The sequence below is a fragment of the Stylophora pistillata genome, chromosome 6, assembly GCF_964205215.1.
Source record: "Stylophora pistillata chromosome 6, jaStyPist1.2, whole genome shotgun sequence".
In the NCBI taxonomy this organism is placed as follows: Eukaryota; Metazoa; Cnidaria; class Anthozoa; order Scleractinia; family Pocilloporidae; genus Stylophora; species Stylophora pistillata.
Window position 1 is genome coordinate 19,599,584 of NC_142524.1, and position 13,766 is coordinate 19,613,349.

The window sequence follows — 13,766 nt, forward strand, 5'->3', positions numbered from 1 at the left end:
AACTTCATTTATAGGTGGATAGAGGGATGGACTGTTGTGTGAGAGGTCGAGCGCTCGAGCCTCGGCCGGACCAACACTCAAGGTCTTAAATCAAGTTTGAACAATATGCTACCTTTCTATATATCAAGAAATGGTAAGTTACTCTAGTCTTCTCGGATAGGGACGAATAAATGGAAGTCCCGTCTCCTGCAGGGTTAGGGGTAGGAGACGTTAATTTCCCATGCATGAGATTACTGCGTGATGGATGTCCTCCCCTGGGGTGGTTGCTGGGTGGGAACTGGCCCTGAAAAGCCCCCATGGGGAGTGGTCAATTAACATATGTATGTATGTATGTATCTATGTATGTATGTATGTGTGTATCTATGTATGTATGTTTGCGACGAATCTCTAGAGACACAGGTAACAACGTTGAAAGGAACAAATGCTATTGGACGAACAAAAGAAGTTACGGAATGAGATATCTACTGTTTACGTCCATCACCATGGGGGCAATGACATAACGTGCAAACCACCTGTCATCGCTATCTTCATCAAACCTGAAAGTGAATCAGGTGAAAACAGGAAGTCGCTCATACCACGAAACGTTAAACATGTCCTGCATCATGTCTGCTAATTTCAAGCGTTGTCTCAAGTTCCACCTGCTTTTGGCGTTCGCCGTGGCCAACCATTTTTCAGGTTAACCTTTTTCGATGATATACTTTAAGCATTTCAAATGTTTAGTGCGCGCGTACGGTGTTTTTACACCGTACAAAGCACTTTCCATGTGGTATTATGTTTGTTATATACACACTAAGATTGAACACCCTCCTTAAATTATGACAAGCATTATTTGAACAAATGTGGTCAAACAACAATCTCTGAAAGAAAGCAGCTTCGTAAAAAGGGAAAGAGCTCAAATAAAATCCAAAAGTTATGAATCCAAAAGTTACGAATCGTGGATAACGAAACGCTTTTCGCCCATGGCTTTCGCCGAGACAGGAACTTTCAATACTAACGATGGAAGAAATGCGAATAAAAACTATTTGCAAAGCGATGGCCTGTGCGGTGTGTAAAATCCAAAAGTTATGAATCCAAAAGTTATGAATCGGGGATAACGAAACGCTTTTCACTCATGGCTTTCGCCGAGACAGGAACTTTCAATATTAACGATGGAAGAAATGCGAATAATTAACAATTATTCCACGAGCGCGCGTTGGATATGAGATGATAGATAGCCAACGAGGCGCGTAGCGCCGAGTTCGCTATAATCATCTCATATCCAACAAGCGCGAGTGGAATAATTGCTTTATTATAAAAAACTCCCCCAAGATATTAGACGAATCTTCTCGACTTAATTTTTTAAGAAGAAACCGAATGTTGCAATGTACAGATATTAGACTATGGTATATTGGCTCATATACTGTAATGGCTAAGCCAATAAAAAGTCTTGAGTTGCATTATCCAATGATCCAGTTTTTAATAAAAACTATTATTAAAAACTAGATCATTAGATAATGTAATTCAAGACTTTTTATTGGCTTAGCCATTATGGTATATCAGCCAATATACCATAATCTACAAATATGGCAAGCATACGTGTCAGCTTAAAATTAAAAGGGAGCTAAAAATTTAATAAAATTTAATAACTTAATTTAACGTTTTTAATAAAACAATTATTCCACTCGCTCTTGTTGGATATGAGATGATTGTAGCCAACTCGGCGCTACGCGCCTCGTTGGCTATCTATCATCTTATATCCAACGCGCGCTCGTGGAATAATTGTTAATTATAACATAGCCTTACAAAAGCGCGCGTTCTGATTGGCTCATACGCTCAATCCATTTTCCCGTGGGTTGCACGCTGACGTCAGTTTGTTTTGCTTTTTTTTTGTCCCGGCAACTTTTTCGTCGATGTTGCCACTACATACAACATAATTCCTGTTTTATGTGAGATTTTTGCAAGTGAAATATGAAAAAATCTTGTAATTTTTCCGGAGATGAGGAAGATGATTCTTGTGAGCAGCCAAATTTCGAGCTAAATTTTTTGACCAGCTAAGAGTTCGAGATTTGCGAACTTAAGCAAACAGGAGCTTAACCAGCTGGTTGAACAAAGACACTAAGAAAAGACCAAGAAAACAACAAACTGGTCTGTATCAACCCTTTGAGGTGAGTAATAAATAGCATCAATTTTAGAACTTGAAGTGTGTTTCAGCGATTTAGTAACAATAAAATTCTGTACAAGCGTTCATTGTAAAACTTTTCCGGCGTGCGAAACCATTTAAATGCTTCCGGCGATCAAAACTGAACTTGTGAGTTGTTCAAAATGTACTTTCCTATAAGCCTTAGTTGTCTGTTATTTTACTGTACTAAATAAATTGTTAGTCTGAGATCGAAAAAACGCAAATTTTCTCACCGCAATGATTCAGGAAAATTGTTGCTGTGGTACTTGGGAGGTTTGCTAACCACTCAAGAAGCTAGATGTCGCACTCGGCTATCGCCTCGTGCGACTCTTACGCTTCTTTCGTGCTTAGCAACCTCCCGCGTGCATCCATAACTCGATGGTTGCACGCTGCAAGCTAACCATTTCTTAATTTGTAAAGCGCTGGCTTGTGCGGCGTACCAAAACCGCGCCAACCAGCCTTTAATGAGAACTTCAACTTGCCGTACGGCTCACACGTGGAAAAACATGATACGAGATGATGGAAAAGTGCAAAAATAACGTGCATGCACGATTATTTAACGTGAATTGACAAATCGAGATGGCGTAAAGTGCTAAAATAACGTGCATGCACGATAATTTAACGTGAATTTACAAACATACTTAAAGAATCTCACGAAAGTGATAAATTATTGTGCATGCACGTTATTTTAACGATAAACCATAAAACAGGCCATGAACAATGAAACCCGAAATCGACATAAAAATAGCAAATAACCTTGGAAAGTAAGTTCAAGGCGATTTTCCGATATTAAAGTACCCAAAAATAGACACAGTCGGCTAAGACGTCACGTGGTTTTAATGGAGTGTTTACATCACAAAGCATTAGAAAATGGCGTCGCGATCTTGCTTCGGTTGTAAGGATCATGATGGATGTTGCTCTTGTTTCTTCACACAAGGAAATTTTGAATGGTCAAAATCTTTTGGAAATTGTCCAAAGGTATCTCTTGATACAATTTCGAAGCGTTTAGAGAATGGAGGAAAGAAAAATGCCCGCAAGAAGAGTTATAAGTTTTTCAGAGAAGGCTGTGTATGATGTTTACCCTTCGACCTCTGCCGCGGGTGAAAGTCTCGTGAAAGCTCGCTGTTATCGATCGCTTCGCAAGAATGAAGAACCCCGCCACTTAGTGGTGAAAATGAAAATGGAGATCGAGCAGTTGTGGCTCAGGTGCACTGGTCGTGCAAGGGAGGAAGCGGTGGACTTTTGTGTTTTTCTTTCTGATACAAATGAAATGTGTGTCGATAGAATCCCGTTTGTTGATACCTACTGGTCCACCCAATTACTACCTAAATTGAAGGAATTCTATTATGATTATGCCTTAAGATATCTTGTTCAGCATTTTACAGTAAATGATTAGAGTTGAAATGGTGGAAACTATTCTCAACTAATATTTTTCTACCAGCACTTTATAGTGTGATTTTGGCCTCTGTTTCCTCTTAGCAAAAACATTTTACATACCTTTATGATGCATAAAGGTGAAGAGATTCTGTTAGTCAATAAAACTTTTATTTTACTACCAGCACTGTATAGTGTGCTGCAGGCTTCTGTTTCCACTAGGCAAAAACATTTTAAATACCCCTATGATGCGTTAAGGTGAAGAGATTCTATTGGCCAATAAAACTTTTTGTGAATTCCAATTGGCTGCACATGAAGTATGGGCAAATGTATGAAGTACGTAACAGTAACATAGAAATCATAGGCATGTGGCAATAGTGGGCAAATCATACTGTGAAAGGCACATTACATTTCCTGTGTTTATACATGTTATTTTCTCTCTATAGTCTTCTGTTGTAGAACACCACAGTTGGGAAATCAAAGTAAAATCTAAGGGTGTCTTTGTTGACTAGCAGAAGAATAATTATCTTTCGTGATATTTCATCTTTAGAAAGTACTGGGTTTAAGAAATTAGAAAGGAAACAGGCAACACTATGTCTGATTAATACTGCCAAACATAGAAACTGGAACGACAGAGTGGAAAATTCTGAATCTTCGAGCTTTACCTATAGCTCTTTCAACATGAATGTGATGCTATGTTATTGTCTGGGTCCTGATTACATCGCCCTCTTCAAATCCCGTTTTGTCCTCCAAGAAGGGAGGAATATTCAATTTCAATTTCAGTTTTGCAAGGTCATCACCAATGTCAAAACCTTTGTCTGCCATGATGGCATCTCCTCCTTTTAGTTCTCCACATTGTACTCTCTGTTTCACAGTTTCCAGAAACCCTGATCTCTGCACTATTTGTTTGTCAGAAATGGAACCCTCAAATAATTGAGACAGAAACATAATGCCCCCATTAGGATCCACTCGTATAGCAGACTTAAAAGTTGTGTATGACTTGTAAGTACTATAACTCTCAGTGTGCTTTTGTAATGAACTGCGGACTTGGATTTTTAGTTCAGTCGCCTCAACAATCACAATAGTGTTAGGATATTTCTTGATAAATTCCTCTAGAGAATGTTTTAAAATTATATCTGCTATATCAGGCATGCCGGCCCGCTGTATCTGTGGCATATGCGCACGCATGCCATGTGCGTACCTTGTAGATTTGAGAACCGCCATGTTGAAAGTATAGACGTTAAGTTTGTATTGAGTTGTAGTTTTTCGTCTGACTTAAATCCGCGAAACACAACAACAGCTCTATGTGGCCATATTTTTAGGCTGCCAATTACATTGTACACAAAATTAACCCAAGTAAGATTAATATTATTTACAGTACTCTCGGATACACAAAACCTCTCTGCTAAAAAATGTTGGATAGTCCCATCCTTAGCTTCATCAGTAACAGCAACAACAACAACATTTTTATTCACACTATTCAGATAGAAGAAAAAGAGTAAGGAAAAAAAACAAGTATAGAAAACAAATAATAGAAGATATATCATTATATACACAATTTTTTAATTACTGTACAACAGCCAAAGTAGTTGGCTTGGCTAACATGAGAAACTCATCCTCCACTGAAAGCTTGCGTGCAGTGGGTCTTGTCATTGTTGATTCCCTTTTAATGGAATCATTCTCTCCTTCAATTTCACCTTCCTCGAACAGTTTTTCAATGTCTAACACGCTTGATTTTCCAGCTTCGCTATCCCAGTAAATGAAATTTTTTCGGTCAAGATTGGGCAATAGAAATTAGTAGTATAGTGAATGGGGGTTCTCGCGATTTTGCGATTTTGCGTTCAAATTTTTGATTCATCAAAATTCAAAATTGCTGACTCGTCAAAATTCAGTATGGCGGATAAAAAATCTGACAAAAATCGAAAAACACTTAAAGAAAATTCACGTCTAGAAAATATGGAAAATAAAAATCGAAAAACACTTAAAGAAAATCCTCGTATAGAAAATATGGAAAATAAAAATCGAAAAACACTTAAAGAAAATTCACGTATAGAAAATGTGGAAGAAATTTTATATAATCAATATACAGATATGAATAAAAACGAATAACAGAATCTGACAAAAGACCAGCTCATTGACATAATGAATTTTATACCTGTTCCAAAATATCAACCTAAACCAACACCAAGGAAAATTAAATTCACTCCATCATCCAATAATATTAAACAGATGGTTCAAGCTTGTGAAGAAAACATTATTGAAACACCTATAGAGTTTCGAGATGATTATAAATCAGTGCCTAAACCAAGAACAAAAAAGCCTGTTTCTCTACTGAGACAAATAAGGCTTTAAAAGGCTTCACTAAATCATATGAAATACGCATAAAAAATGATAAAGATCCATTGATTCAAATGCAGAGCACAAGATTGGCTACTGGTCAATATATTAAAAAGATATTGAATAAAATGAAAGGTCTCAAATTCACAGAGACATTAAAGATCACCTTTCAGAAGCATAAAGCTGATGAAGTTCGAACAGAAAAAGCACATTTTAATAGGGCACCTAAGACAATAAGAAATGAAACAGAAATAGCAGACTCTTTACAGTCAACAAAACAACACATATCATATCAAATTGCACAATGGATCTGGCTGGCGTATCCGATAAGTTGATAATCACTGCATAAATACTGTTATATATAATCCGACCAAAGGTTCTTCTTATATTCAACTTCCACCAGAATTGAGGAATGGTAAAAAAGGTTTGAGCAATCTGAAAAATACAGATAATCGGAATGTTTTTCGATGGTGTCATATCAGACACTTAAATCCACAAGAGAAAGATCCCCAGAGGTTTAAAAAGGTTGATAAAGCTTTCGTTAAGCAATTGGATTACACAGGAATTGAATTTCCAGTGACCATAAAACAAATCAATAAGATTGAAAAACAGAATAAATTAAGTCAATGTTAACGTATTCGGCTATGATAATAAACAACCATATCCAATGTATATTAGCAAGGAGAGAAATGAAAATCATTTTAATGTTTTGTTAATAACAGAAGAGAAAAACGCGCATTATTTATTGATAAAAGATTTCAACAGATTCATGTATAACCAAACAAAACACAAGGAGAGAAAGTATTTTTGCATGTGATGTTTGCAGTGTTTTAGCTCTGAAAAGGTATTAATTGATCACAAAGCTAATTTTCTCGTAATAAATGGAACTCAGGCTATTAAGATGCCAACTAAAGATGACAATATAATTTAGATATATCAACAAAGTTGAAATGGTAAATTGGCCATCGTAACGATTACAAAAGCTGACGTTTCGAATGTTAGCACTTCGTCGGAGCGAAGGGCTAACGCTCCAAAAGCCCTTCCGACGAAGGGCTAACGCCAAAGGTATCAAGAGATACCTTTGGACAATTTCCAAAGATTTTGACCATTCAAAATTTCCTTGTGTGAAGAAACAAGAGCAACATCCATCATGATCCTTACAACAGAAGCAAGATCGCGACGCCATTTTCTAATGCTTTGTGATGTAAACACTCAATTCAAATTGGAAGACATGGACGTGGAGGGTCTTTTTGATGATGATCTGACCCGCGGATGAAAAACAAATTCCAGTATCACCACCACCTTATGAACAATCATTAGGTGATCAATCATTCGGTGGAATTTTAGATTCATTTGAAGAACCACCAGAGTGTGACTATCATGAAGGTGTTGATTATGGCTTAGAAGAATCAGATGCCACAAATATGATTTTAGATGATCTTAATGTAATTAATTATGATGATCTCGAAAAAAGCTTATCAGAAATACCTGATGAAAAGGGTAAAAAAACGAAATTAACACGAATTATTAAATACGCCGAATCTCGAAGGAATCAATTAAAAGGGGATAAAACCGATGTTACCAAAAAATTTAATAGAGGTGAAATAAATGATGCAGAAAAGCAATTAGAAAATGCAAGAATTAATATGAGGCGCTATGTGCTGAACAAATATATCTCGGATAATAAGAAAAAGTTAAAGAGTATTCAAGGTTTAGGACTGAAAAGAGGTCGTGGTGTTTATTTTTTTAATGATCCCAAACAGCTTATGAAAAAACTTGAACTTATTATTGGTGAAATGATAGCTGGCAATACAAGTATTAAAATGAGAAACACAGGTCAAGCTATTTTTGATACTCTTTTGAGGACATCAACCATAAACAAGAACCAATACACAAAAATCTTCAATAATTATTTCAAAATATAGTGTAATTAATAATATATAATGAAAAGAGGCTTCGTAATGCCGTCGTCAGGTTGACATCTCTGTGACCAACACCATCTCCCAACTCATCAATCTCGACCTTGGACATGTAGTGCATCCACTCTATGGGGTTTCGGCCAAAACCTCTGTCAACGCATCCACAGTCTCGAACGTACTTGGCCATCTTGTTTCTTAGCTGGATTTCCTTGTATTTGGCAAAGTACTTTGTGAATCTCAGTGGGCTGTTCTTTATTGTCGACTTCTCCAGTTCATCTCATTTCTTTTAAAACGTTTCGCATTTCTGGTCGAATTCGTCTTCCCTTTCGCAGTCATACAAACAGCCATCTTCTTCCTTAGCCGCCCTCCAAAAATATCGGCCGTAATGATTTTTCTTTCCTGGACTGGGAAATTATATTCTGTTAGCTTCTTTTTGACATTTGCCTGGACGTGTTCCAGCCCCAGACGGTTAATGGTACCGCTTGTTTCTTGGAGTATTCAGGTAAAAAGGGCTTCACCTTCATCATATCCCAGTACATGCAAACCTTCAAGCTAACACTTCTCTCATTTAACAGATTGCCAGAAATACTTTAAGTCTTCAGTTGTCTTGTTTCTATGAATCAAGATAGGTCCAGGGAACCATGGGTGTTTGCCAGTGTCTTTGTTTCGCAAGCTTAAATTCTCATAAGCTGTATGAGTGAAATAATACTCAGTGATATTGAAAGTTGTGTCTATGAGTGACGGCGAGAAATGAAGCAAACTGCCCGATCTTGTGTAAAATCGCGACACGTCCTTTATTGTTTGGTCAGTAAATGCAACGATTGAAGGCTGACGTCCATGACGAAAGATAACTTCCCTTAGAAAAGGCTGGTTATCATCAAGCACATAGGAATCTGAGCCATGGTTTTGTTCAAGAAGGGCTACAATGACGTTGCTTATCCCGTCTTCGTCAGCTCGCAATACACTTCCATGATTGAATTTGTAGTTGGATGCTTGCTTAGGACTTCTAAGGCGCGTGGAGTCCGTCGTATTGCTTAAAATAGTCTCATCTGTCTGCCCAAGGGAATCTGCTAAAATGCGCGGAGCTTTGTTGGAGACCTGGACGGGTTCTTTGCATTCTTTCTTAACTGAATGCTCCGTAGTCCTAAAATACCCCGGGCGTGTCCTGACTCTTGGCGTTTTCATGCTTTGCCGGAACGATGGGTACTGCATGCCCTGTGTCGAAGTAATAATGGGTGATCAGGGGCGTAGCCAGGATTTTTCCAAGGGGGGGGGGTCACAGAGGCTACTCACCAGATTGTTATGTCGACCTCCACGCCGTGCATGTTTTACTTCATTTTACAGTTTTTGGATGAGCAGTGAGAGTATGGTGGGCAGGCCAAGATATTGTCATAGCGTTTTCACCACCTGAAGATTGTAGGTTGTTTGCTCAAAAGAAGGCGTACCAAGGTCACGGGCACCCCAAGAACCCCCCTGGCTACGCCCTTGGTGATCATCATCTTCGAGGATAGTTTGTATTCCTTGAGATTTACCAAATTCCCGTGAAGTTAGCAAAAACACTTCACTTACCACTGTTAGTTACATCTACATCACGGTTCCTTTCTCAACTGTGTCATCTGTAAATCAGTATTACGCTCTTCAATCTGTTCAGTGCACGATAAAGATCGAACGCGTGAAGACCATCCACTGAGCGACAGGCCAATTTTTGCGCACAGCGGATTACCTGGCATGACCCCAGGCCACCAGTTTAATATCAAAGATCTTTGCTCTTGTAACCCAATCTTTCCTTAGTCGGGGAAGTATGCTTGACGAGTAAATATCAAATATCTTTTGCTCTCTCATGTTAAATTTTACTTAAGTTGTCGTTATTTTGCATAAAAATTTACTCATATGAACTTTACTCGTATTTTTTCGTATTTTTTTACTCGTATGTATTCGTATGTATTCGTATGTACCCGTATGTTACTCGTATGTTAGTCGTATGTTAGTCGTATGTATTCGTATGTATCCGTATGTTCCGTATGTTACTTGTATGTTACTCATATGTTACCCGTATGTACTCGTGGGGTGTTTTAGTCATGATCCGGAATAGATAATTGATTAGAAAATCCTTTGTATACCTCGATCCCCAAAAATTATGTGTTCACTTCTTTTCGTCAACATCTTGCTTGATGAGTTGTTCTCCGGTACCTTTTTCTACTTTTTCTACCTTTTCTTTCCTTGTTTAAAATGTTTTAATGTTTACTAAATGTTGAATTCTGCATTGTCCTCACCACAGGAATCAGCAGCTCAGGTAAAGACCGGCCTTCTTATTTCTCGACATTTAAGCAGCGTCAGTTTTTAAAGGACGAGTTTCATTATCTGAATGTAACTCGTGTTGGAATGTTCACTTCGCACGACCTGTTAGATTGCACGTGGGAATGTGTAAGAAATACTTTGTGCCTGTCAATAAACGTCGCCGCCTCCAAAGGAGCGGATGGAAACCTTTGGTGCGAATTATTGTCATCTGATAAGTACAGAGATGCTGAGAATTACAAAGACAACAGAAGTAACCATCATTTCTTTATCACGGTAGGGGTTCTTTTTTCATTTTCATACCTAAGCTACCGGAGATAGCAATCAAAACGCTTTTTTAAAATTATTTCAGTCTCCATGCACTTCATTTCCGTGCCAAAATGGAGGAACCTGCATCCCAGATTACAACTGTTACGACTGTCTTTGTAGAGAAAGTTTCATTGGGACACATTGTGAGAGAGGTAACTCTAAAACACTATTTTTCGTTTTACTACTGAACAAAGCCCGATCGCTTAAACTTGCTGCGTTTTCTCTTTACCTGCTTTCTGTTTTTTTTTTTGTGTGTGTGTGTGTGTGTGTGCGTGTGTGTGTGTGTGTGTCATTCTCTCTTTGTAATGGTAATAGGACTGAGTGGAGCCCAATTCGGTCTAGAATCATACCCGTTATAATCTGTATCTTTCTGAATTTTTCCCCCTTAATTTCAAACAATAGAAAGATTCGAAAATGGAATCGACGGTTGCATAATTTCCATATATGGGAAAATTTAACGCACTGAGTGAAGAAATAAAAGTACTAGAAATGTTCTGCCGAAATGTGGAGTTTGGTCTAGTTTTTTTTTATCAAGTTCTTCTTTTCAGATTTTTTTATCATTATTTCTGCTCAATTCCTCATTGTAGAAAAATCCATGCTATTGATTGAAGAAAATTATAAAAAAAAAAGGTGAAAGAGCACCTTTTAAAATGAAAACAGCGCGTTCTATTCCTATTTTTTTCTTTGTTGTAAGTCTATTGCAAGTTCGATTTTGAAAATGGAATCGACGACTGGGAGAAGACTGGTACAGTGTTTGATAACCAGCCGACATACGGTGATAATCCTACAGCTCGTGGCAGAGACCAGCCATCCAATCATCAGGGAGACTGGTGGATTGGAGGAGCCGAGCACCGACCTAACAAATCCTCAGTACCAGGATTAAGGCAACCAGGAAATGGAGACGGCCCCCAGGGAACCCTGACCTCCCCAGCGTTCGAAATTATTGGTCCAATAATCTCATTTCTTATTGGCGGAGGTTGTGACGTAAACGTTGTTCGTGCTGAATTGATTGTTGGTGGCCAGGTAAGCAAATTTACCAACCTCAGTCATAGGCTTTGAAAGGTTAGGAGCACTCTATTGGGTTTGTAGTTTTCCAATGTTTGGAAGGAGAACTCTGTTTGAGTCCTCCATAACATCCTGGTCATTCCGGTCCAAATTTGTTTATTTAATTTTGATCAATTGATTTATTATTTTAGCCAGGAAATATTTGCAATTTTGGCGACGAAGCTAATTATAATTTGGAAACCACGCGTCTTAAGACCATGGGTCTCCCTACTAACTAAGACCAAAAATACAGTTTTTATGCGTGAATCTTTAACGGAACATAGTTAAAAATACACACACACAGACATTGTAAAAAGCAAGCAAGGAAAGACGCTAAAAACATTCTGCTTGAAACCAGCAAACTATATCTACTTAAGGAGAATCAGGAAAGGAAAATTTTTCCTAATCTAGATTTCAAAGGTGATATAGGGCATTTTGTATAAAGAGAATTCAATAATTTTGGTCCCTGAAATTGACAATAGTTAAATTCCTCCCTGCAAATTGCAACCAGCCGAGCTTGCAACCATTACAATTGATTTTAGCCCAATTTTCATTATATTGTTGTTACACGATTGACATTTCTCATGTCGCCTGCTAATAATTTGCTTTCGTTAGTATTTTGCAGTACTTTGTTTAGTCTTATTCGCCGAATTATTTTATTTTTGGAAGGGCCTTTAAATTAGTTTTAATATTTTAATATCATATCATATTATATCATATTATATTATATTATATTATATTATATTTTATAACATAGCTAGCGGAGCCACGCAATCAAATTCAGTATACGTAAGCGTGCCCAAAATCCCGATAGTGCATGCTGATAACGTGAGCAAATCGCTTCGCCATTATTAGCCATTATTCGGCCATTATTAGCGCGGGGAAAAATAATATATTTCGCGACAATAATGGCTACAAACAGGACTCGGCCCACCAGTCCCAAAATGAAGACAATTTTCCGACCTCTTTTCTTGGGCTAGAGTTCTTAAATGAGGCAGAAAAAGAGAAAAACAACGGAAAAAGAGACTAGGCATCAGCGCCGTCACGATTCGCTCCACTTTCCGAGGGTGAAATGCAACAAATTTTGACAGAAAGACACTGGTAAAATCAAACAAATCACAAACTGGTCTGTTTCAACCCTCAAAATTTAAAATAAAACCAATTCCTATTTTGCACAATATTTCGCTCACCGCGAACAATCACTTCTGATATTGTTGTCCGTTTTTCGCGTCGGATTTGATATACAATTCCACCGGCTATGTTATAAAACAATTGGTTCATGCTTTAGCTGTGCACTATCGAGTTATGGCGTATGTGGGAAGTTTGGAAAGCACTCAAGAAGCAAGAGTTGCCCTCGGCTATTGCCTCGGGCAACTCTTACATTTCTTTCATGCTCTCCAAACTTGCCACGTGCTCCATAACTCCATAGTGCACGCTAAAGCATGAACCAATTGTTAAGAAACAATGTATATAGCTCTTTGGCATTACAAAGCTTTGCTTTTATGTCCAAATCAAGCACTCTACAAGGGGATAAGTCATGTCGTGCATTTGTGCGAAGCTCACTAATTTCTAGTTTGAGCACTCTGGCATGGCTTAAATGGTACCACAAATCTGGGATCGTTTGGGGTGGCTTTATAGCGTCACCCCCTACCTAGAATCAGCACTGCACTGATGAGGCCCAGAAGGCCGAAACAGTTATAAGCTTCTCGTGCTTTTGTCGCTCCTGCCTAGTCAAAGCGTGATATACGGAATCCGAGATTTTTCAGGTTAGTTTGCCCTCTGGGGCCCTCTATTCTACTTTTGCTTTGTGTATGATAATGGATTTAACAATGAATGTGGATGGACTGGATGAAATGTCAAGGATAGGCAACGAAAATGTTCAAGACCGCTCAACCGTTAATGGTGACTTATACGCTTCAAGAGCTGCTCGCACTTCTAGTATTACAAGTGAAACAAGACCGCCGCAAATACAGTTTCCCGAAAACAGCATGCCTCAAAAGCCGAAATCTGCCTTCTTTATTCCAAACAAAAACACAAGCGCCCGTACTGTTTTTGATACTTTTGCCGAGTGTAATGTCTCTCCGACCGACATTCAGTGTTTACAACGTAAACTCAACGGTGAAGTTGTGGTCACCCTCAAATCTATTGCCGCCAAAGAACAGTTCCTACGCCTAATTTCTCTTCAACATTGATTCCGAACCTTTCGCCCTTCAAGACATCGACAAACCGCACACTTCCCTAACTATCTACGACGCTCCTTTCGAACTGTCGGAACTTGCAATAATGAAACGCCTTACGCCCTTCTGTGAAGTCATTCATTATCGCCGAGG

The 13,766-nt window shown here is 38.3% G+C and overlaps 1 protein-coding gene across 1 annotated transcript in view; it reads left to right on the forward strand.

Moving 5' to 3' along the window:
* Positions 1-519: 519 nt before the first annotated feature.
* LOC111327482 (uncharacterized) overlaps positions 520-13,766 on the forward strand; it is a 28,518-nt gene continuing 15,271 nt past the window's right edge. The window contains exons 1-4 of the mRNA XM_088725791.1: positions 520-675; positions 10,067-10,359; positions 10,436-10,544; positions 11,087-11,415. Of these exons, the coding sequence (XP_088581917.1) occupies positions 591-675; positions 10,067-10,359; positions 10,436-10,544; positions 11,087-11,415 (816 nt within the window). The 5' untranslated portion in view covers positions 520-590. The remainder of the gene's footprint in view (positions 676-10,066; positions 10,360-10,435; positions 10,545-11,086; positions 11,416-13,766) is intronic.